At 47.9% G+C, this 23,273-nt stretch overlaps 1 protein-coding gene across 2 annotated transcripts in view; it reads left to right on the top strand.

Moving 5' to 3' along the window:
* Positions 1-23,273, top strand: part of Itgal (integrin subunit alpha L) — a 55,399-nt gene that overhangs the window by 24,794 nt on the left and 7,332 nt on the right. The window contains exons 8-25 of one of the 2 annotated variants that reach the window (XM_034506239.2): positions 678-826; positions 3,768-3,900; positions 4,044-4,194; positions 5,216-5,289; positions 5,382-5,514; positions 8,908-9,059; positions 9,320-9,457; positions 9,920-10,117; positions 10,229-10,359; positions 13,001-13,161; positions 13,253-13,404; positions 16,171-16,260; positions 18,987-19,040; positions 19,141-19,211; positions 19,518-19,659; positions 21,142-21,252; positions 21,618-21,697; positions 21,792-21,878. In XM_034506239.2, coding sequence (XP_034362130.1) covers positions 678-826; positions 3,768-3,900; positions 4,044-4,194; positions 5,216-5,289; positions 5,382-5,514; positions 8,908-9,059; positions 9,320-9,457; positions 9,920-10,117; positions 10,229-10,359; positions 13,001-13,161; positions 13,253-13,404; positions 16,171-16,260; positions 18,987-19,040; positions 19,141-19,211; positions 19,518-19,659; positions 21,142-21,252; positions 21,618-21,697; positions 21,792-21,878 — 2,207 coding nt within the window. The remainder of the gene's footprint in view (positions 1-677; positions 827-3,767; positions 3,901-4,043; positions 4,195-5,215; positions 5,290-5,381; positions 5,515-8,907; positions 9,060-9,319; positions 9,458-9,919; positions 10,118-10,228; positions 10,360-13,000; positions 13,162-13,252; positions 13,405-16,170; positions 16,261-18,986; positions 19,041-19,140; positions 19,212-19,517; positions 19,660-21,141; positions 21,253-21,617; positions 21,698-21,791; positions 21,879-23,273) is intronic. The other variant, XM_034506248.2, reaches the window with a different exon arrangement.

Here is a 23,273-nt window from a genome sequence, read left to right on the forward strand (position 1 = left end):
ATAAACTTCCAGAAAGGCACTTTAACTACTTCCTTCTGCAAAGCCCCAATTCTAAAGAGATTCTGGGTAGTGCACGCCTTTCATCCCAGCACTTGGGAGGCAGAGGCAGGTGGATTTCTGAGTTTGAGGCCAGCCTGGTCTACAGAGTGAGTTCCAGGACAGCCAGGGCTACACAGAGAAACCCTGTCTCGAAAAATCAATCTCTATCTATCTATCTATCTATCTATCTATCTATCTATCTATCTATCTATCGAGAGATTCTGGCTGGCCTAACATCAGTTGGGTGACTGTCTGGTCGAGCTAACTCTGTCTAGTTTAGGGGGTTTTCTTTACAGACATAGTTACTGGGAGCTATCCATACTGGTGAGTTAAGTGGGCCTAGAGACCAGGAGCCCAGCACACATCTCTAGGTAAGAAAGCAGAGTCTTCTTATATCTTGTTTCTACACCTGTTTATATTTATCTTAATTTTTCTGAAGAATAATTTGAGGCAGGGAAGTGAAGTTGCGTTACTTGGGGTCTGCATAAGAAGGAGAGACAGGAGTTGGGAAGTTATCTGAATGGGCAGGACTTGCCCAGCAATCACAAGTCCCTGGGTTCCACAGCTGCGGGGGAAGCTGAGCCTGGAGCAGACAGTGAGAGGGACCTGTAACCCTATACCATGTCTTTCTTTCCTAGTTTGCTGCTGTTCAGTTTTCCACAGAGTGCAGGATAGAATTTACTTTCTTGGACTACGTTAAGCAGAACAAGAACCCGGATGTTCTGCTAGGCAACGTGCAGCCCATGTTCTTGCTGACCAATACCTTTCGTGCCATCAACTATGTGGTGTAAGTCCCCTTTTGAGGAAAGACATGCCTGTGTCTAGGCATTTGTTCTATGTGAGCTAGCTTTTCTAGTGGTGGACGACAGAAAGCCAATGGGCAGGTGCAGAGTATGGCAGTTGATTGTATAAATGCAAGTGGAGAGCAGCGTGTGGTTAGTCCACACCTAAATTGCAGCTTGGGGAGGCTTCTGAAGGAGAATTTTGAGTTTTATAGGTTGAGGCCAGCCTGGGCTACATACCCAGCCTGTCCCCCCCCCCAACCTTCAACTCCCCCACCCCTAAATTAGGGACTGGAATGATGGCTTAGCAGTTAAAAGGACCCTGAGTTTGGATCCAAATACTCATGTAACAAGCCAAGTACCCAGGACACTCTTGTAACCCCAGTTTTGAAGGAGATAGAGACAGGAGGATCACTGAGAGTTGCTGCTTTCTAGTCTAGGTAAGAACACATAAGCCCTGGGATCAAAGAGAGATTCTATTGTGAAATTTACAGAGAGCAATATCGGAAGACACAATGTGTCTCCTTATGACCTGCACTGGAGTGTGCAGGGATGTGTACACACGTGCACACACGCATAAATCTTTAGAAAATTTTCCTAAACCTACCTTCAGCCAGGCATGAGGGTGCCTCCTCCTAATCTTCCTGCCTCAATCTTCCAAGTGCTGGGATTGCAGACGTGTACCACGATACCCAGCTAGAGAGGGACCCTGCTAATAAGACCCCTTAGGTGTGAGGACCTCAACCACACAGACCCCAAGGAAGCTTTCCATCACAAACATCATAGACCATCAACCTATAAAGAGACAGGTTGCTTGGGCATATAGTTTTGTGCTGGTGAGATTAAAGCCTGGGGCCCCATGATGCTAGACAAGCATGCTCCCACCAAGCTCCCACCCTTGACTCAGTTTTGGAAATGTCAGTCCATGATCATCCAGGTTCTACTGCTATGGACTGTTGTGGTCCATCATGGCAGGAGGGTATGGCAGAGAGGTAACCCAGAAGTCAAGGAGAGAAAGAGGAAAGAGGCAGGGTCCTGTTATCCCCTTCAGTGACTTCAGACCTCTCACTAAGTTCCAGTTCTTGAAAGCCCCACCAGCTGCCGACAGTGCCACTCAGTAGATCAAGCTTTGGAGGACACTTTAGCAAATTTGGAATATTCAAGAAGAGCCAGATGTGGTGGCACATGAGTCTAATGTCGGCATTCAGGAGGCAGAGGATTGCTGCAAGTTCCAGACAGCCTGAAGTACAAGTGGAGTTTAGATCAGCCGGAGGTACATAGAGAGTTTAGATCAGCCAGACCTACAGAATGCAGCCCTGTATTGCTTTTGTAGAGGACAGCAGTTTTGTTCCCAGCACCCATACTGGGCAGCCTGTGACTCCAGCTTCAGGAGATCTATTGCCTTCTTCCTGCCCCTGCAGGCACCTGACTCTTGTGTACTCACTCCCACAGAGACACATATGAATACACATAAGTAAACTAAAAACAAAACAAAACAAAAACCCCAAACCCAAAATCTTGAAAAAAGAAAAGGGAATCAGGCCAACTCTGTGGCTGGGGAGAATAAAGAAGAGGGGACACTGCAGATGTGGTGAGAGGCATGGTGGTAGAATCCAGATGAGAGAGGACTGAGGGGACACAGCAGATGTGGTGAGAGACATGGTGGTAGAATCCAGATGAGAGAGGACTGAGTCTATAGTGATGCTTTGGCTTCTCCGGAATAAGTCATAGGGAGTTCTGAGCAGAGCAGCAATGGTCTGACTTATATTTATTTGTGTTTTGCCTTATTTTTTGAGATAGTGTTTTATTCTTTTAGCTCAGGCTAGCTCCTAACTCACAATCCTCCTGCCTTAACTTTCCAAGTCCCGGGATCAAAGGCATATTATACCTTTGCACCCAACTCTTGATTTATGTTCTTTAAAAGATTCCTCTTGAGTTGAGTGTCATGGCACACACTGGCACTCTGGAAGTGGAGGTGGGTGGATCTCTGGGAGTTCGAGGCCAATCTACTTTACATAATGAGTTCTAGACCAGCCAGGGCTGCATAGTGAGATCCTGTCTCAAAAAAAGATAAATAAAAAAGAAAAAAAAAGGCCGGGCAGTGGTGGCACATGCCTTTAATCCCAGTACTTGGGAGGCAGAGGCAGGTGAATCTCTGAGTTTGAGGCCAGCCTGGTCTACAGAGTGAGTTCCAGGACAGCCAGGACTATACAGAGAAACCCTGTCTCGAAAAATCAAAAAAAAAAAAAAAAAAAAAAAAAAAAAAAAAAAGATTCTTCTGCTGTGCAGAAGACATGGTGGGGAAGGAAGAAGCTGCTGATAAATTGCTTGCTTGGGAAAAGTGACTCCAAATTTCAAAAGGCAGAGTCGCAGAGAGGCAGAGGGGCAGAGGTGCAGAGGGACAGAGGGACAGAGGGGCAGAGGGACAGAGGGACAGAGGGGCAGAGGAGCAGAGAGGCAGAGGGACAGAGGGTAGAGGGGCAGAGAGGCAGAGAGGCAGAGGGGCAGAGGGGCAGAGGGGCAGAGGGGCAGAGGGGCAGAGGGGCAGAGGGGCAGAGAGGCAGGGAGGCAGAGTCCTTTTCCCCATTGGACTTTCATATAGACAGGTACCTATAGCTGACTAAATTGTGGTTGTCATGTGATTAGAATAGAGGGTTGGTGAAACCCAGAGTAACCCCTTCTCAAACTTCCCCATTTCTACAAGTGGATTCTGGGACACACCTCTGGACTACCCAGAACAGAGTGAAGCCCACCAATCCAGAGGGAAAGGGTGGTCAAAGGGCAAGGGATCGGGGGTAAGAGAAGACCAGAAGGCTGGGAACACTTGCCTGTTAGATTAGAGAGAGGCTTTTGAGTGATTGGTTGGATGATGATTCAGTGAGCAGTGGGGTGGGGCCTTGGGCTCTGCTGTGGGAGAATTCTCACATTCCCTTTCCTTGGACACAGGACACACGTGTTCAAAGAAGAGTCTGGTGCCAGGCCGGATGCTACCAAGGTGCTTGTTATCATTACAGATGGGGAAGCAACTGACAAAGGCAACATCAGTGCAGCCCAAGGCATAACCCGCTATATCATCGGGGTATGCTTTCCAGGCCCTGTAGTCTCACCTCTTCTTCTTCTGAGGCCCAAGCTCCCTCCTCACTTTGCTAAGGTCTTCTGACTGATAGAAAACTGGTCAGAGATTTTGGGGTGCTGCAGCTCTTCCCTCTCCCCCCCTCACAGGTTGGCAAGCATTTTTCAACCGTACAAAGGCAGAAGACACTCCACAAATTTGCCTCAGAGCCTGTAGAAGAGTTTGTGAAGATTCTGGACACATTTGAGAAGCTCAAGGGTCTATTTACTGATCTGCAGAAAAAGATCTATGCTATTGAGGGTGAGCCCCAGATGCTGGCAGCTGTGGGGAGGAGGGGCTGCATAGAAGGCTCAGCACACCTTCACTGATTACAGGTTTCACATTACAGAAGATGGACAACATGGCAGGAGCCGGATGTGAGGGGTGCCCAGACGCACTCTTTCCTGACCTAGAATGCAAAGAGGTTTTGGAAAAGCAAAGTCAAAGTCAGCAGACAGAGGACTGATAAGGGAGGGAGCATTTCTCTAGGCGGCCAAGTGTGCCTGTAGGAGTCAGGATCCATAGGGAAGTCCCCTGTACCGGGACACAGCCTCGGTGCCCACCTCAGTGGAAGACACTCTGTGGTGTGCAGGGTGGCACTAGGTAGACCAGGTCTAAGCCCCTTGCTGCCTCTTACTTGCTGTGTGACCTCAGACAGAAACCGTTCCTTCTCTGTTTGCTTTGCTCTTTTCTGTTATTTGAGAGCAATAAGGACGGATCATGATGGTACATGTCTTTAGTCCCGGCACTCAGGAAGCAGAGGCAGGTGGATCTCTGAATTCAAGATCAGCCTGATCTACAGAATGAGTTCCAGAACAGACAGGACTACATAGAGAGACCCTGTCACCCCACAAAAAGATAAAAGACAATACCAGCTATTCATGGATGTAAAACTTAGCTGCTGTGGCCGCTGTAACAAAGTACCAAAGACTAGTTGTCTTAAAATAACCTTGCTTTAGTTGCTCTCTAAGTGTATAGTGTATTTTAATCATTTTCTCACTCTCACCCTCTAGCTCCTTCCAGAACGCCCCCATGCCTCCTCCTGATGTCTAGCCCCCATTAAAAAAAAAAAAACAATAAATAGTCTGGGTCCAACTATTGCTGCCTGTATTCACATAGGTGACCCCAGCAGTCCGCTGGAGTCAGACCCCTGAACTACAAGGACTGGGACACTCAGGTCTATGCTTTCTACCTTGTCCAGAGGTCAGTGTCGTGCCTCTTGCTCACTGTTCACACAAATATCTTCTTTCTTATTGTTCCTTGGGTCTCCTTTGTCCCTCAGGCACAAGCAAACAGGACCAGTCATCCTTTAATATGGAACTCTCCTCCAGCGGGATCAGCTCGGACCTCAGCAAGGTGTGCATCGATGAGCTGAGGGTGCTGGGGGTACAGCTGACTCAGCAGGCTTGGAGGCGACATTCACCCTGGTCCTCTCCTTCCCTGGGCAGGGCCATGCAGTTGTGGGAGTCGTTGGAGCTAAGAATTGGGCCGGGGGCTTTCTGGACCTGAATGAAGACTTTCAGGGTGCCACATTTGTTGGGCATGAACCGATGACCTCAGATGTGGAAGAAGGTTATCTGGGTGAGCACTTTGCTTTTCTGCTGTTTTTTTTTTTTTTTTTTTTTTTTTTTTTTTTTTTTGTTTTGTTTTGTTTTGTTTTGTTTTTTTTTCCCCCTGGTTGGAGAGGCCAGAATGTAGTTCAGACTTGTTTTCAAAATAATAGTGAAATCTCTCTCTCTCTCTCTCTCTCTCTCTCTCTCTCTCTCTCTCTCTCTCTCCTTCCCTTTCTCCCTCTCCCTCTCCTTCTCTCTCTCTCCCCACCCCACAACCCCCTTAGGAGAGGAAAGTTTGAGACAGACTCCTTTTTCCTAGTCCAGGCTGGCCAGGGACTCACTGCAAGCTTTTTATTGTAGCTTCCCAAACACTAGATTACAGGTGTGAACCTTTTTTTCTGAGACAAGCTATTATGCATTCTAGAGCGGCTCGTGTGAGCATGCCATGGGGATGTGTAGAGGGCAACTTGCAAGCATTTGTTCTTCCTCCTTCCATGTGCATTCCAGGGATCAAACTCAGGTCGTCTACTCTGGTGGCAATAGCCTGTACCTGCTGAGCCATCTCACCAGCCCAGTTTTATTTAATTTCAAGAATTCTTTTCATCTAGTCATGATGATGATGGTTCAAGCCTGTAATCTCAGCACTATGGGAGGCTAAGGGAGGAAGACTGTGAATTCAGAGGCCATCATGGCCTAAATAGAGACACTGTCTTAAAAGGAAGGGGAGGGTGGGGGATTGGGATGAGAGGTCAGAGTTTACATATTTTTTGCTCATGCCCAGGACCAGAGTTCAGGTCCCAGCATCTACTCTGGGCAGCTTACAACCACCTGTAACTCCAGCTCCAGGGACTCTGATACCCTCTTCTGGCCCCCCAGAACACACACACACACACACACAGAGTAAAAATAAAATCTGCCAGGCAGTGGGAGCACATGCCTTTAGTTACAACACTCCAGAGGCAGAGATGGGCCAATCTCTGAGTTTGAGGCCAGCTTAGTGTACAGAGTGATTTCCAAGACAGCCAGGGCTACACAGAGAAACCCTGTCTTGAAAAACCAAAACCAGACAAATAAAACTCATGCTAGGCACAGAGAAAAAGACATGTGTCTGTCTGGTTACAGTTGCCAGTGTCAGTCTGTTCATGCCCTGCTGAGCTCTCACCCGGCACTGCTCCAGGCTGCTAAGCCACCTGAGGTGCTCTTCCCAGGCTGCCATGGGGCCTCACACTGAGGCTCCTTCAGTTCACTCCCTACAGTCTGCCTTTTGTGTTCTTAGCTGCCTTTAGCTCTCACTAGAGCCAAGCTAAGCACTATGTCTGTGCTTTTCTCTGATTCTCAGAACCACTTCCATGCAGCTCTGCTGTTCTCTCTGTCTCTCTGTCTGTCTCTCTCGTTGTTTAATTATAAACAGACTGAGAGGAGGCATGGGATGTTTTTCTCCAGGTCATTCAGCTAGAAAGTCAGAACACTGAGATTTAAGCCATGTCTCAGACTCCCAAGGGCATCCCTCAGGTGGGTGCTTCACAAGTATATGAACTGAACAGGAATGAGGTGCAGTCTCTCCCCACTCCTTGCCTGGGATTTGCTTGTTTTTAGTTGCTCTGCAAAAAGAATCAGATAGAATCTTGAACCATATTTATGTGTGTGTGTGTGTGTGTGTGTGTGTGTGTGTGTGTGTGTGTGTGTGTTGGGGGCAGGGAGGATGACAAAAATTCCCAACCTGAACTCACTATGTAGACTAGGCTGGCCTCAAACTCAAAGATACACCTGCCTCTGCTTCCCAAGTGCTGGGGTTAAAGTGCTTGACACCATATTTACTTAAGTTGTTTATTGTGGCAACACCCAGAACAGCAGCTGGGGGCATGTGCAGTGGCTTAGAGGTCTTCGCAGCCTGCTTGCTCTGGTCTTGTCGCCTCTGTCTGTGTACAGTGATCAGGAGAGCTGGGTGACAGTGCAGGGTCCAGGCTTATTTCTCCTGGGGGGCTCTTCTGCCTCCAGAGCCACAGTAGTGTGGGCCACCAGAAAGTGGGTGTCATGAGAATCATCTTTGGGTGGCTGTGGATGTCACACAGCACTGCTTGCATAACTTTCAAAGCCTTGGTTTTGGTTTCAGCTTTGGGAAGGATGGGGACTTCTTTTTTAACATTTGGTGCCATCTTGGTGAAAAGATTTTTGTTTCTGATATATATACACACATATATACATATACATATACATATATATATACACACATATATACATATATATATATATATATACACATATATTATGTGTATAGTTTTGCCTGCATGTATTCTTGTGTACCACATGCACACAGTACCCTTGAAACCCAGAAGAGGGAGTCATATAGCCACTATAGGTACTGGGACTAGATCTGGGTTCTCTGGAGGGGAAAAATCAGCCATTAACTGCTAAACAAATTCTTCAGCCCTGAAAAAGGTTTTGAACTAACATGTTTAAAATGGAAATTTCTCAAGTATCCTTCCCTTCCCGTCCTTTTCATGTGAGTAGCCAGTGTGGGACTAACAGACCCCCTGCTTTGGCCCTGGGGTGTTAAGAGTTCAAATGTGCACCAACATATCAGCTGTTTTCAGTGTGCACATCAACTCTGCAGGGATTTCTCTGTGCAACCCCAACTGTTCTGGAACACACTCAGTAGACCAGGCTGGCCTCTAACTCAGAAATCCACCTGGCTCTGCCTCCACATGCTTGGGATTAAAGGCATGCGCCACCACTGCCCAGCTCATTGCCCTCTTCTGAGCTTATTGTATAAATTACTTATCTTGTTGCTAGGACAATAGATCTGAAAAGGCAGCAAAGGGAAGGAAGGGCTTGATTTGGGCTCAGAGTTTAGGAAGAGGCACCGCACACGGTGGTGGAGCATGGCGGCCAGAGTTGGAGGTCACCGTTCATCTGTAGTCAACTCAGCAGGAAAGGATACTGCTCACATTCAGGGTGTGTTCCCCCTCTTTGGTTGTTTAACTAAAAGGTTGGAGAAATGGCTTCCTGATTAAGAACACTGGCTGCTCTTGCAGAGGATTGGAGTTTCAGTCCCAGCATCCACATGGTGATCCATAGCCATCTGTAACACCAATTTCAAGGGATCTGAGACCCTCTTCTGGTCTCCATGGTTGCTAAGGATGCACATGGGACACATATATATGTATGTGCAGGTGAAACACTCATGTACGTGAAACAAAATCAGTCACATCTCAGCAGATATGCTTACTGTGTCCGAAGCAGATGGCTGGCTGCCCCCTGGGTGAGCATACGATTGAACGGTGCTGGGGTGGCATGCATATGGCTGCCCCTCTCAGGTAAAAGGCCTCCTGGCTATTTCCATGCGTCTTGGTTATGAGCTCAGTGTCTTGGGCTCTCCTCCCAGCAGCCTTTGCGCTTCTAACTCCAGATGTTTTATCAGGTTACACTGTGGCCTGGCTGGCCTCCCGGAGCTCCAGACCACTGCTGGCAGCAGGAGCCCCACGGTACCAGCATGTGGGACAAGTGCTGCTTTTCCAAGCCCCAGAGGCTGGAGGACATTGGAACCAGACCCAGAAGATAGAAGGGACTCAGGTGAGAGGGACATGAGTAGATTGCTATGTCTTGCAAACACTGTACGTGGTAAGATAAGTCATGTTTGCTGCTTAGAGCAACCTCAGAGGTAAATGTCATCTCGAGACTCTCCACCCAGGGGCCCAACTTGTCTTAATTCACATGAACTCAAGATGGTGCATTTGGGGAAGGTAGACATGGTATGGGTGAGGGGTCGGAGAGGACCTGAACCTCCTACTGGCCCTGTTGACTCTTCCTCAGATGTCTTGCTATCCTCACAGATTGGATCTTACTTTGGTGGGGAACTATGTAGCATTGACCTGGACCAAGATGGCGAGGCAGAGCTGCTGCTGATTGGAGCACCCCTGTTCTATGGGGAGCAGAGAGGAGGCCGAGTGTTCACCTACCAGAGAAAACAGGTGAGAACCAGGACCCCAGCAGTGACAGAGCAGAGTGAAGGTGTGAAGTCCTGCTCAGGTCTGGGCTATTCTGAAGGGCTTCTCCTTTGCTACACCAACCAAACTTTTAAAACAATAAACAACAGCTGATAGTTGTGGTATATTGTGCAAGACTGGGTGCCAAGCACCGTGTACACGTGGCCTCATTTTGTTGTTTGATCATCTCCTAAGCTACGTACAATTCTTATATTACAAATGTGAACACAAGGCTAAGGAGACCTCCTCATTCTTTAGAGCCACCAGGGCATGCAGACAGAAACAAACTATGCTGTACTTAGCTCAGATCAGCCTGACAGGAGCATTCTGATGCCTCAAGGGACCTGGTCACACATTTCTTTTGTGCTCTTCTGTGCATTTACCACATTTGCCACATTCTGGGAGAGTTTGCTGCGGTTGAGAGGTTAATGTGTGTCTCCTTCCTAGTCGCTGTTCGAAATGGTCTCAGAGCTACAGGGTGACTCTGGCTACCCACTTGGTCGATTTGGAGCAGCCATAACAGCCCTGACAGACATCAATGGGGATGGGCTGACGGATGTGGCGGTGGGAGCCCCTCTGGAGGATCAGGGGGTTGTGTATGTCTTCAATGGGAAGCCTGGTGGGCTCAGTCCCCAGCCAAGCCAGGTGAGGTACCCTGCCTGCCCATCAAGCTGGGATCCCACACACCCTGAAGCCTCCAAGTTTAAGTCTGAGCCTGACTCCCTGGCTTAGCATCCACTTCTCTCTTGTATCCAGCGTATACAAGGAACCCAGGTGTCCTCAGGAATCCGGTGGTTTGGACGCTCCATCCATGGGGGGAAGGACCTTGGAGGGGACAAACTGGCAGATGTGGTTGTAGGAGCCGAGGGCCAGGTGATTGTACTGAGGTAAGATGGTTTCCTGAATTGCCCTGACATCACAAGCCCCTGGGGCTGGCCTTTCTTCCTGATTTCCATGTCATATCCCAGGCTCAGCAGCTGCTACTCAGAGGCCCAGATGAGATCTGCACCCAAGTCTCTCATTGTATGATGTTAAAATCTGCCAGCTTGGGTCCTTGGGACCCAAGTTTCTCCATTTTTTTTTTTTTAAAAATGGCAGTGACATTCCTGCTTTGTTAGTGATATGATACAGAGAATTAATATTATCACATATTGTGCCTTTAAAATTGTGTTTATTTGTGTGTGTGTGTGTTTGCTTTCATGCACAACCCACACTACATGTGGGAAGCACAACTCTTGGGAGTCAGCTCTTTCTACCCTGTGGGTTAGGGATCAAACTCAAGTTGTCAGACTTGGAGGCAAGCTCCTTTATCCTTTGAGCCATCTTGCTGGCCCCTTTTAGTTTTTGTGGCAGTTCTGGAGATGGAACCCAGAACCTTGTGCAGTCTAAGAAGGCTCTCTGTCACTGCACACCCCTCCTCCCCCCAGCCCTGTCACCTTCTATATAGCTTTGTTTGTTTTATTTGGAAGATTTTGTTTTGCCTTTTCAAGGCAGGATCACAATTCAGTGCAGGCTAGCCTAGAGCTCAGTATGGTAGCCCAGACTGGTCTTGAGGCCAAGGTCTTCCTGTCTCCACCTTCTTTCACCTGGATTGTGGGAATGTACCACCATGCCCAGCACCTGCTTGAAGTCAGGGTCAGACACTGGGCCCCAAGTGTGTGTAAGAATATGATGATGAAAATTTAGGTCGGTGGTTAGACCACTGAGCGCTACAAGGAAGTGAGCAGGCTCCTGTGAGACAGCAGCAGAGGCTACCCATTGCAGGTGGGGCCTCTCTGAGGGGCTGGGGTTGGAGCTGAGAACTGAAAGATGGGAATGTGTCAGGCCAGCAGAAGCCTAGGTTAAGAGCTTTACAGAAAGCCCAGCATGTGCCACAGCCTTAAGAAAAGTGGAAGGCTGACAGGAAAGATGGGAGTGTGATTGCCCCAGGGCAGTGTGGTAGGATTGAGACAGGCAATGCATCATGGGTAATAAAAGGCTTGAAGTTTATTCTGGCTTACATAGTGATTTTCAGATCAGCCAGGGGTGACTAAGATCTTGTCTCAAGAAAAACAAAAAACAAAAAACATATATATATTTGTCCCTAAGCTCATTTCCCAATACCACAAAACACAGCATAGAACACCCCTCCCCCAGTATCATGTGGCATAACTAGGTCTCTTGCTCCCTCTTAGGCCTCATTATTCCAGGCTGTGGTCTTCTGTTTTAGGCTTACCAGTACTGGGACTGTAGGTGTGCCCACTCTGGCTTCTCTTGTTCTCTCTCTCTTCAGGAAAACATCTATCTATCTATCCATCCACCCACATATTTATTTGCTTAGTGTGTGCTTGTGGATATGCACATAGAGGGTGTCAGAGGACAACTGATGGGTGTCAGCTTTTTCTTTCCATCATGTAGGTTCTTTTACTGATAATTTTTGAATTTTAGGTTCTTTATAAATACAGAAATATTATAAAAACATGTTTTCACTTTAATCCCAGGTGTGGGATAGGGGTCTGCTTCAGACTGTCCACAGCAGCTGACTATGATTTGCCTCGTGCTCTAGCAAGGGTGCAGTTTTTGCTGGCTACAGCTGCTTTCTGCAATTATGTGAAGGCTGGCATTCTGGGATCTTTTTAGAGGATATATAAATGCTAGGGCCCCAAGAGGTGGGGTGGGTGGTTATTAGTTATTAGTTGTTCAGTGTTGTTGTTTGTTAGTAGCCGTGGTTGAAGAAGAAAGGGAGGGAATGGAATGAAATTCAGGGACCTCTCTTTGTCTCTCTCTGTCTCTCTCTCCCTCCTCCACCCCACCCCCATCCCCTGTCCTTCTTTCTCTCCTATCTAGTGTTAGGGGGTTGAAATTGTGGAAATAGGGTGGAGAAGGGTGGAAGAAAGAGGAACCCACAAGTAGCAAAGACCAGCTACAGATTCTCAGACTTGGTAGAAAATACCTTTACCTGCATAGCCACATCACAGACATTGCTTTTGAAAAAGTATGTTTATTGGGCTACATGTGGTAGCTCACTCCTTTAATCCTAACACTTGAGAGGCAGAGGAAGGTGGGGCTTTGGGAATTCTAGTTCATTCTGTCTATGGAGCAGGTTCCAGGCCTGCTCGAGGTGTATAATGAAACCTTGTCTCAAAAAACAGAAATTATGTTTGTTTATTTCTAGTGTGTGTGTGTGTGTGTGTGTGTGTGTGTGTGTGCACGTGCCATGGTTCAAATGTGAAGGAGTCTGTTCTCTCCTTATACTATGTGGTTCCTGGGGACCAAACTCAGTTCACTAGGCCTTTACCCTACTGAGCCAGCTCACTGGCCTTGATTTCTCTGTTTTCAAAGGTCATTTTCTTTTAAATGGGGGGAAAATAGATCACAAGGCTGTAGTAAACTAGGGACACCCTAATTGTCACTGCTACTTTGGGGAGACTTCTGACTGTGACATGGAAGGAGAGTCCTCTGTCTTCTGCTGGATGGAGCTCCCACATATGTGTCACAAGCCCAGTGGGTGTGCCCAAAGGAGACATTTAGTGGTTCTCTGCTCTACAGCTCGAGGCCGGTGGTGGATGTTGTCACTGAGCTGTCCTTCTCCCCAGAGGAAATTCAAGTGCATGAGGTGGAGTGCTCCCACTTAGCCAGTCAGGAGCAGAAGGCAGGTGTCAAGCTCAAGGTGTGCTTCCACATCCGGCCACTCACGCCTCAGTTTCAAGGTTGGTTCCTCCATGCTCCCAGAAGAGCTGCCCCAAACCCAGCCTGGGGAAGATCTCCCGTCATTCAACTCTTGCCTTCCTCCCTGCTCAGGTCGCCTGCTTGCCAACCTCAGCTACACCCTGCAGCTGGATGGCCACCGGACGAGGAGCCGAGGCCTGTTCCCAGGAGGAAGCCACGAGCTCAGTGGAAACACGTCTGTCACCCCAGATAAATCCTGCATGGACTTCCACTTCCACTTCCCTGTAAGGGAGCCGTGCTGGGGTTCTGGGAGGGGCTGGCTGCAGTAAGAAGCAGCGAGGGTGTAGGCTTAGCTGTCACCATATAGCTGTGACAAGTGACGTTGACTTCTTTGTTTTGCCATTTCCTCTGTTGTTCAGTAGTTGACATAACACTCTTTAGGGATGTCCTCTCTAGTCTTCATTGTATCTGCATGCACTTTGGTTTTGTGTAGAGAGGGTCATGCTGTGTAACCCTGTCGGTTTATGTGACCCTGGCTGATTTGGTGCTTGCTACAGAGCCCAAGCTGCCCTTGCATTTATGTCCTCCTCCTGCCTCAGCCTTCTGAGTGCTAGGATAAGTATGTACAACTGCACCTACACTGGCTTCCTTTGTTTGTTTGGGTTGTTGTTGTTTGAGACAGGGTCTCTCTCTATAGCCCTGTCTGTTCTGGAACTCACTATGTAAGCCAGGCTAGCCTCAGACTCACAGAGATCTTCATATCTGTCTTCTGGGTGTTGGAATTAAAAGCATGTGGTACCATGCCCAGCCTGGGCATTCTGATGTGATGAGAATTATAGCATACTCAACACTCTCCTCTCTCCTGTAGCAACGCTGCCACTCTGCTCCCCAGTCATAACTGTGTATCATTACTTACCTGAACATATGGAAATATGGGAATTTATTATCAGCACTCATACCAGGAAATGTGATTTTTGTTTGTTTGAGACAGAATCTCACTATGTAGCCTGGAACCCATGTATGTAGGCCAGGCTGGCCTAAAATTCATAGAGATCTGCCGGAGTACTTGAGAGCAAAGGCTTCTGAGACAGGGTTTCTCTTTGTATTCCTAACTGTCCTGGAACTAGCTCCAAAGACCGGGCTAGCTTCAAATTTAGAGATCTGTGTACCTCTGCCTCCCAAGTGCTAGGATTAAAGGTTTCACCACCACCCATATTCCATTTTTTCCCCAAAACGTTTATTTGTATATGTATTTTGAGGCTCTATCCGCATGTATGCCTGCACATCAGAAGAGGGCATCAAGACCCATTACAGATGGTTGTGAGCCACTTATGTGCATGCTAGGAGTTGACCCCAAGACCTCTGGAAGAGCAGAGCAGCTGGTGCTCTTAACCCCTGACCCATCTCTCCAGCCCCTGGCCCAATTTTTTTTTAATGTTATTTTGGACAGTTTTCAAAATGTCCCAATGGAATTTGCTTGTTTCTTCTTTCTTCTACAAGGTTTCTTCCTTGGGATGTGAAACATACAGATTTGGAAACATAGCTCCAGTAGTCGGTACCCACATTGAACAGTTAGCCACTCACAGTCTCAGTTTGTTCCTAACTACGTCCTGTGTCCCTCTGTTCCTCACATTCCACCCTTCTGATTCTGGAAACTTAAAACATAAATTTGCCAGAGAAGACAGCAACATGGCTTGGGAGGACCTTGAGCCTTGAGTCTGCGTATGTGGGTTCCTAGTTCCGTTCCACTAATTGTCCGAAGACAATTGGCTCAGGTTTTAGAACTCTTTTCGTCATTGTGAATAGAGAATGATCATGCCCGCCCATTACAATCAACAGGCTCCTTAGGCAAAGATCAAATTGAAAGTCTATCTGGGCTGTTATGGCCAACTCTGTTGTCAAGGACTAATAGCCCTAATAGTTCTGAAAACATTCCTAATTCTGGAATGTTTTTGCATGAAGTTTGATAATGTGTACCTAGAACAGAAATATACATAACACATATTATAATAATACATATTATATATTATATGTGTACATATATTATGTATATAGGTGTGTTTTGCTTGCATGTATATCTTTGTACCACTTGCATACCTGATGCCCAAGGAAGCCAGATGGCATTGGATTCCCTAGTTCTGGAGTTACTGATAATTCTGATCCATCATATAGGTGCTGGGAACCAAACCTGGGTTCTCCGAAAGAACAGCCAGTGCTCTTAACAAACAAACCATCTTTCCAGCTCCCTAGGGCAATTTTTAAAAAGTTGTTTGAAAAACATCTTGCTCTGTAGTCCAGGCTGGCCCCGAAGCTCTTGGTGGCCCTCCTGCCTCAGTTTCCTAAGTCCTTGTGTTATAAGCATGAACCACCATGACTGGATCAATTTAATAATGGTGTCTTAGTTACTTTTCTATTGCTATGAAGAGACACCATGGCTAAGACTACTTAGAAGAGTTTGTTGGGGCCTTGCTTACAGTTTCTGAGAGTGAGTCCATGGTCATCATAGCAGGGAGTGTGGCAGTAGGTAGGCAGGCAGGCAGGCATGGCACTGAAGTAGCTGACAGCCTACATCTGCTTTACAAGCAAGAGGCAGAGAGAGCCAAGTGGGAATTACATGGGCTTTTGAAACCTCAAAGCCCACCCTAGTGACACACCTCCTTCAACAAAGCCACCCCTCTTAATCCTTCCCAAACAGTTCTACCAACTGGAGACTAAGTATCCAAACATATGAGCCTATAGGGGTCATTCTCATTCAAACAAATGGTTCAAGTGCTTCCATCACAAGCCTATGGAAAACTGTGGGATTGATTAGTGATGTCTGGCATGTGCTGGGAAGGACATTATAAACATCTGACACATAAATAATTTGCTTAGTGTATTTAAGTGTAGGCAGCGGAAAGTGTTAAGGTCTTAACAGATAGCGACTAGACTCTCATCACTGATGAGACACAGCAATAATGTGCAGTCTCTCAGATGAGGCTTGCTCTCAGATTCATCCAGTGATAATGTACACTCTCAGATCCATCATGACAGTGTGTTCTTGCCCTCAGGTCTGCATTCAAGACCTCATCTCCCCTATCAATGTCTCTCTGAATTTCTCTCTTTTGGAGGAAGAAGGAACACCAAGGGACCAAAAGGTGGTAAGACTGATGGAAGATGGGTGTTCAAAGGGAAGACTGGAAAATCTGCTTAGCAGTAGTAAAGCTAGTATGTGTTACTTAAGCAGGAAAGGAATTCATAGGAGTTTGTATTTAAAACAACCTTGGAAAGAATGGGAGCTTGGGTGGTGACTTTGAGGGCAATGGCAATGGTCATTTGTCATTTGCATCTGGGTGGGTGATGACACTCCCCTGCAGGGAGCACTAGAGGGAGCACAACTATGTCAGGAAAGGGGACTAGAGAGTTCAGCCTTAGAATGAGTGGGATCTGGGTTCTGAATCACACAGGAGGCAACTAGTTCTAGGCAGGGCCCAGATACCTGTGGGGCGACTTAACGTCACACAAGAGAGGCTTCCATTAACATTGGCTGTATTTGCATGTTTGGTTTTGTTGTTGTTGTTGTTGTTTTTCCTTTGTTGTTTGTTTGGAGAAAATGTTGTCTGGAATGTTTGATAATCCTGCCTACTTCCAAATTACTGGGATTACAGGTATGAGCCATCACACCCAGCTAAAAGTGATGTACATCAAAAAAAAATTCTTGTATTACATATATTGAATGTGTGTGTGTGTGTGTGTGTGTGTATGTGTGTATGTGTGACAGAGAGCGAGAGAGAGAGAGAGAGAGAGAGAGAGAGAGAGAGAGAGAGTAACTTATGTCAGTCAGCTCTCTCCTTCTGTCCTGTGGGGAAGTCTTTCTCCTGTATGAGACCGGAGGAGACTGGTGTGGCTTCTGAGATTCTAAATCAGGAGTCCACAAACCAAAGAGCACATGCTTTTTGCTTTTAGGGTTGGGTGGGTTCTGTGGTGGCTGCATCTTGTGCTCGGAGATGCCTGGGCTGTAGCTGTCACACCTGGCCAAGGAGGACTGAGTGGCACACTCAGCTTCCCTTGAAGAGTATTTCCTTAAAAAGCTACATAACACTTTTATTGATATCCCAGGGATTAAAACATAGCCAGCATGGTCACACTCAGCTGCAAGAAAGGCTAAGAACAGGAGTCCACAGATTGAAGATGGGTTTGGTTTGGTTTTGTTTTGAAGTGGAGACTGTTTCAAAGGCAAGAGGTGAGGACCCCTGTGTAGGGGCTGCTACCAGTCTCTGCCTCAGCCACTAATGGAAACCCAGCACAGCAGGACCCAGCACCTGAGGTCACAATTAATATCAAGAACACCTTCCTGGGAAATGTCATTAGTTCTGGGTTTTACAAGATGAATGAATTAGTTGTGTGTGTGCAGGTATGTCGGGTGTGTCAGGTGTGTCAGGTGTGCTAATATGGTCAAGGGAGATGGGAGACAGACCTTGCTTCTTTCAGAAAAACAGCTGAGGGGGTCAGGGCCTTGGATAGCAAGTGGCTCATGGTTGCCTGGGTGAATGCTGAGGTGGGTGGGGGGCCATCAGCAGAGAGCACTAAGACTTTTTCCATTTAAAGAAGAGGCTGGAGGCTGGAGGAGGCTTCTAGAAGATCCAGCTGTGATAACCTGTGAAGACCTTCTAAGGCTTCACTGCCTTTAGAATATAATCTTAGTGCCCCAGCATTACCCACAGGCTTAGTGGAACCAGAACTGTGTTCTGCCTTCTTGATCCTTCTGATGGACTGTGCTGGAGCTAGACCAGTTTCCTGGGGGTGTGGGTGGGGTGGCTGGGGTGGGGCAGGAAGCACACACAGCCTGTCAGGCCTCAGGCCATGTGTATTCTCTGAACTTTCTTCTCCATTTCCTTCACCTGGCTGGCATCCTTTTACTTTTTTAGTGCCCTAGTCAGTGTTCTGTGATGGTAACAAATACTCAGAGAAACAATCAAGTTATAAAGAAGAAAAGTTCATTTGGACTCATGATCTCAGTGGTTACAGTCCGTAATCATCAGTTTTGTTGCACCGATGGCAGGGGCATGTTATGGTGGGGCGTGCATTGTAAAGCTACCAACCCTCAACACTGTGGCTGGGAAGTAAAGAGAAAGGAGGGAAGAGTTGGGGTGCCAGTGCCAGCTTCAAGGACACTCCTCCAATGGCATAACATTCTCCAACTATGAGCTAGCTTTTAGAGGCTCTGCCACCTTCCCATTACAGTATAGGCTGGGACCAGGCCCTTAACACATGCAGAGGTGGGCATTCTAGATCCAAATACAGCAGTTAGTGGGGATGCCGTTGCTGCAGGACACTTCCTGTCTTGGTCAAGAGTCCTTTTCCCATGCTCTGAAGCCTTCCTGTACTGTGTCAACATAACCCCTTACTCACTCTGGACATCGCCTTGTCTTTCTCCTTCTGTGCCTATTTTACACGTTGACATGTGCCCAGAAATGAGGGTAGGGTGGGGGCTAGTCTGGAGGAGAAGCTCAGGAAATGCTGGGGAAAAATGGCATTGAATTTCTAGGAGCTGGAGAACAGGCCTAGGAGGATGGGGGATGGGCAGAGGCAAACCACAGAGAAAGGGCCTTGGGCAGGCAGGGGAGGCCAGATGTTGAACAGTCAAGAGCTCCTGCCAAGGGTGGAACTGTAGGCTGCTTTGTCCCAGCCTGGATACCCATCTGTGAGATGGAGCCTCGTCCTTCCATCTTGTAGCTGTCACTAGAGAAGGACCGTGGACCTGGCTGTGTATGGGTAAGACTGTGGGAAGACCACAGTCATTCCAGCTGAGCCCAGGGTCTCTCTTGTGCTATCACAAGACCTTACTCACCTGAGCATCCTGTCTTCACTCCTCCATGCTCAACAGGGCAGGGACATGCAGCCCATCCTGAGACCTTCAATCCACGCAGTGACTACGGAGGTAAGAGGGGAAAGAGGCAAACAGGTGGGCCTGGGGCCCCTGTCTGGCTCTGCTGGGTCTGGGCTTGAGCTTCCTTCCTGGTCCCTTCTTGACATTTCAGATCCCTTTTGAGAAGAACTGTGGTGAAGACAAGAAGTGTGAGGCAGACCTGGCCCTGTCATCTCCTGCCAGGTCTGTAAGCCTTTGTCCATTGATGCTGTCTTCAGTTTAATTCCATCTTCCCAAGGTAGCTGCAAAGTGCACTGAGACAGTGTCAAAAGGCCCTTCACCCATGGGCTGTGTCCACTAGGGGGGGCACTTCCTTCTCTGAGAAAGGCAGTCATTAGCAGAGCTTGTGGTGGGGTAGTGTTAGGACACTGAGCTGAACATGGGAGCTGGTGTTTGTGGTTGACCGGCTCCCTCAGCTCTGCAGTCCTCACCTAGATACTGCTTCCTGCTGTCATGGCCCCCTGATTCTGATCACCTCCCAATCCCCAGATCCGAAGTTCTGCGTCTGATATCCTCTGCCAGCCTTGCTGTGGAGTGGACACTGAGGAACTCAGGAGAAGACGCTTACTGGGTGCGACTGGACCTGGACTTCCCTCTGGGACTCTCCTTCCGAAAAGTGGAGATGCTTCAAGTGAGCCCCAGGGTACCATCTGCCTGTGGAGTTTCCTGCTGGCTGGAGTTCCCACAGTGCACTCTGGGTAGCCTGGATTGCCTGAGTGGGTGGGATGGCATCTAATGTGCACTTGGAAATGTGCAGGTCCATTCCTCAGATGGCTGAAGTCCTTTCGAGCAGCATTATGCATTGTTTTGAGTAGACCTTTTAGGGGCTGCAACTTTCAGAGTGCTTGCCTAGCGTGAATGAAGCCCTGTGTTCCTTCCAGCGCTGACTTCAGCAGGGAAGGGTGGTACCTGCCTGTAACCCCAGCACTGAGGAGGTGGACCTGGGGATGCGGGATGGAGGGTGCAAGGGTGGCCAGAGTTGAGGCTGGCAGGTTAGAAGGTCAAGCTCTCCTTGGCTACATAGTTAAAGACTAGTCTGGAATCTTGAGATTCTCCAAGTGAGATGTCTTCAAAATGACAGAACTTTTACTTTCAAATACTGCTTTAAAAATCATAAGTGGTCACCATGGAAATGTGGGAATTACAGAGAAATTCAAAGAGTTTATATGGACAGCTCAGCAATTACTACATGTCTGTCTGTCTGTCTGTATGTATGCATGTATGCATGTATACAACACTGACAACTGAATCTAGGGCCTTGAACATGCAATTTCTGTTCCTTTTGTTTGCTTGGTTTTTTGAGACAGGGTTTCTTTGTGTAGACCAGGCTGGCCTACAACTCAGAGATCCACCTGCCTCTGCCTCCCAAGGGCTGGGACTAAAGGTGCGCGCCACTACAGCCCAGCTGTTTTTAAATTTTTGAAGTTTTTATACTTTGAGTGTATATGCATGTGTGCATATATATGAAGGTGTGCACATGTGTCAGAACACACATGTTATGGCATATGTGAAGGGCAGAGGACAACATGGAGAAACTGTTCCCTTCCATCATGTGCTTCCCAGGGATTAGACTCAGGCTGAGACTTTTAGCTTTTTTTTTTTTTTTGGTGGTGGTGGTGGTGAATGTAAGTTTAGCTTTCTAACAGTTCCTAGGCACTCGGCCCACTGGCATTGGGTGTAGCCATATGACCATCTCTTTCCAGAACTTTTATGTCCACTTAAGCAATAAGTGCCCTTCCCCGTTCATCTCTTGCCAACTTCCCATACACTGCTCTGCAACTTTACATATTAGACTGCATGTAGCAAGTGGACTCACAACATATATGTGGTTTTTTTTTACTTTACATGATTTAGTTTGTTTTGTTTGGATTTTTCTTTTAATATTGTATCTCAGTGTTGCCCAGGTCAGACTTAAACTTCTGGGGTCAGACAATCCACCTGTTGAGAGACATGCACAGTTAGGTTCAGCCATGCCTTCCTCATTGCCCTCTCTGGCCTGGCCTCTCTGAGCATGTGTCATGGCACAACAGAGTTCTAGGAGCTACAAGTCCTGAGAGTTAGCAGCCTCTGGGAACCCTAGACCTTGTCCCACAGCAAGCTTCTTCACTCTCAGCCACACAGCCGAGTACCTGTGAGCTGTGAGGAGCTCAGCAAGGAGTCAAGTCTCCTGACTAAGACACTGAAATGCAATGTAAGCTCTCCCATCTTCAAAGCAGGCCAACAGGTGAGTGTTGGGCAGCTCCCTCACAAGGGCCTGAGCTGGCAAACAGGGAGAAGACCCTGGTTCTGGGGAGGGAGCAGGTGGCTGGCCAAGGAGGACAGTATACAGAGCTGCTTTGTGTATCTGAGCCTGGATTGGGGATGAGAAAAATCCGAGACTGGGTTATGTATTTTATGACCTTGCACAACTAATTCAGCTGCCCAGAGCTTCAGTTTCACCTGCCCAGTGGGGATGAGACACCTACCCAGTGCCAGAGACATAGGAAGCATGTAGTCCATGGTCACTGTGGGGCTGGTGACCCAGCTTGGACCATGAGGTACTCTGGCTACTCCTGAGACTCCTCCATCTTCTCTCTGCTTCCCTGCCAGGTGAGCCTCCAGGTGATGTTTAACACGCTGCTCAACAGCTCCTGGGGAGATTTTGTCCAGCTCAATGGCACTGTGCACTGGTGAGCAGAACCATCCACATGCGTGTGCTAGGTTTACACTGCCAGGAAACCTGGACAGGCTCTTCTAAGTGTCTCTCCACCTTGCCCCATGCAGTGAGAACGAGAACTCAACCCTCTGGAAAGACAACTCAGCCACCACCCGCATTCCTGTCCTGTACCCTGTCAACATCCTTACTGAGGGGTGAGTGCCAGAGCTCAATCACACATCCCTTCTACCTAAACCTTTCCTCTGGGTGACCTTGCCACCCAAGCTCCCCCACCACCTCCATCCCTCATCCTTCTCCAACATCTCAGGTTTGATCAGAGCTCATCCCAGCATTACAAGGAGACTCTTTAAGAGCTCTGTCTGAATCAGTCAGGTCAGCATTCACCAGTGAAGGATCGTGCTGTTGGCTGCTTGGTTGCAGATTCTTTCTGAAACTTTCTTTATTCTTTTTTTTGTTTTGTTTTGTTTTTTTGTTTTTGTTTTGTTTTTTCGAGACAGGGTTTCTCTGTGTAGTCCTGGCTGTCCTGGAACTCACTCTGTAGACCAGGCTGGCCTCGAACTCAGAAATCCACTTGCCTCTGCCTCCCAAGTGCTGGGATTAAAGGCACGCGCCACCACCGCCCGGCAACTTTCTTTATTCTTGTAATAAGCTTTACCACTTTGCATGATGCTAGTGATGAACACAGGTTCAGAGAAATTCGCCCTTTACCTAGGGCCATGCAACTAGGAAAGAGGAACTCACATCTCTCTCATTCCAAAGCACTTGGCCATGTCCAGTTGTGCTGACTTCCCTCCTGTCCTGGGGTCAGAGCACCGGAAGAGAGGGAGGAACATTTCCAGAGTGACTTTTTGCCCTCTAGCACCATCTAGTCAGAGCACACTCACACAGATGGAGTCAGTGGTGTCAGCATGCAGTGGGTAGCAGCGGGACTCAAAGGGGTCTCTAGTGGGGTGTTCTGGTTACTATACAAAGCACAGTGGCTTTTTGAAGTTGGCTCTATGTGGTGAGGACAGAGCCCATGTCTGAGCTCAAGTCTCCAGTGTTTCTGAATATTGTCAGGCAGGATGGCGTTGATATGAAATAGCAGGGCAGGTGTTGGAGAGATGGAAGGCTCATGGAAAAAGTTGACCTTGGACTTCGATCTAGAGGCACTGGAACGAGGACAGGAAGGAGACAGTGAGCAGAACACAATAAGCAAAGGCAAGAACTTGAGAGTGGGGAAGCAAGCGGGGAGCCTCCAACACTTGGCAGCAGGTGCGAGAGAACAGTGGTTCTCTGTGTAGTCCTGGCTGTCCTGGAACTCACTCTGTAGACCAGGCTGGCCTCGAACTCAGAAATCCACCTGCCTCTGCCTCCCAAGTACTGGGATTAAAGGCGCGCGCCACCACCGCCCGGCAACTTTCTTTATTCTTGTAATAAGCTTTACCACTTTGCATGATGCTAGTGATGAACACAGGTTCAGAGAAATTCGCCCTTTACCCAGGGCCATGCAACTAGGAAAGAGGAACTCACATCTCTCTCATTCCAAAGCACTTGGCCATGTCCAGTTGTGCTGACTTCCCTCCTGTCCTGGGGTCAGAGCACCGGAA

Source organism: Arvicanthis niloticus, chromosome 1 (genome assembly GCF_011762505.2).
Source record: "Arvicanthis niloticus isolate mArvNil1 chromosome 1, mArvNil1.pat.X, whole genome shotgun sequence".
NCBI lineage: Eukaryota > Metazoa > Chordata > Mammalia > Rodentia > Muridae > Arvicanthis > Arvicanthis niloticus.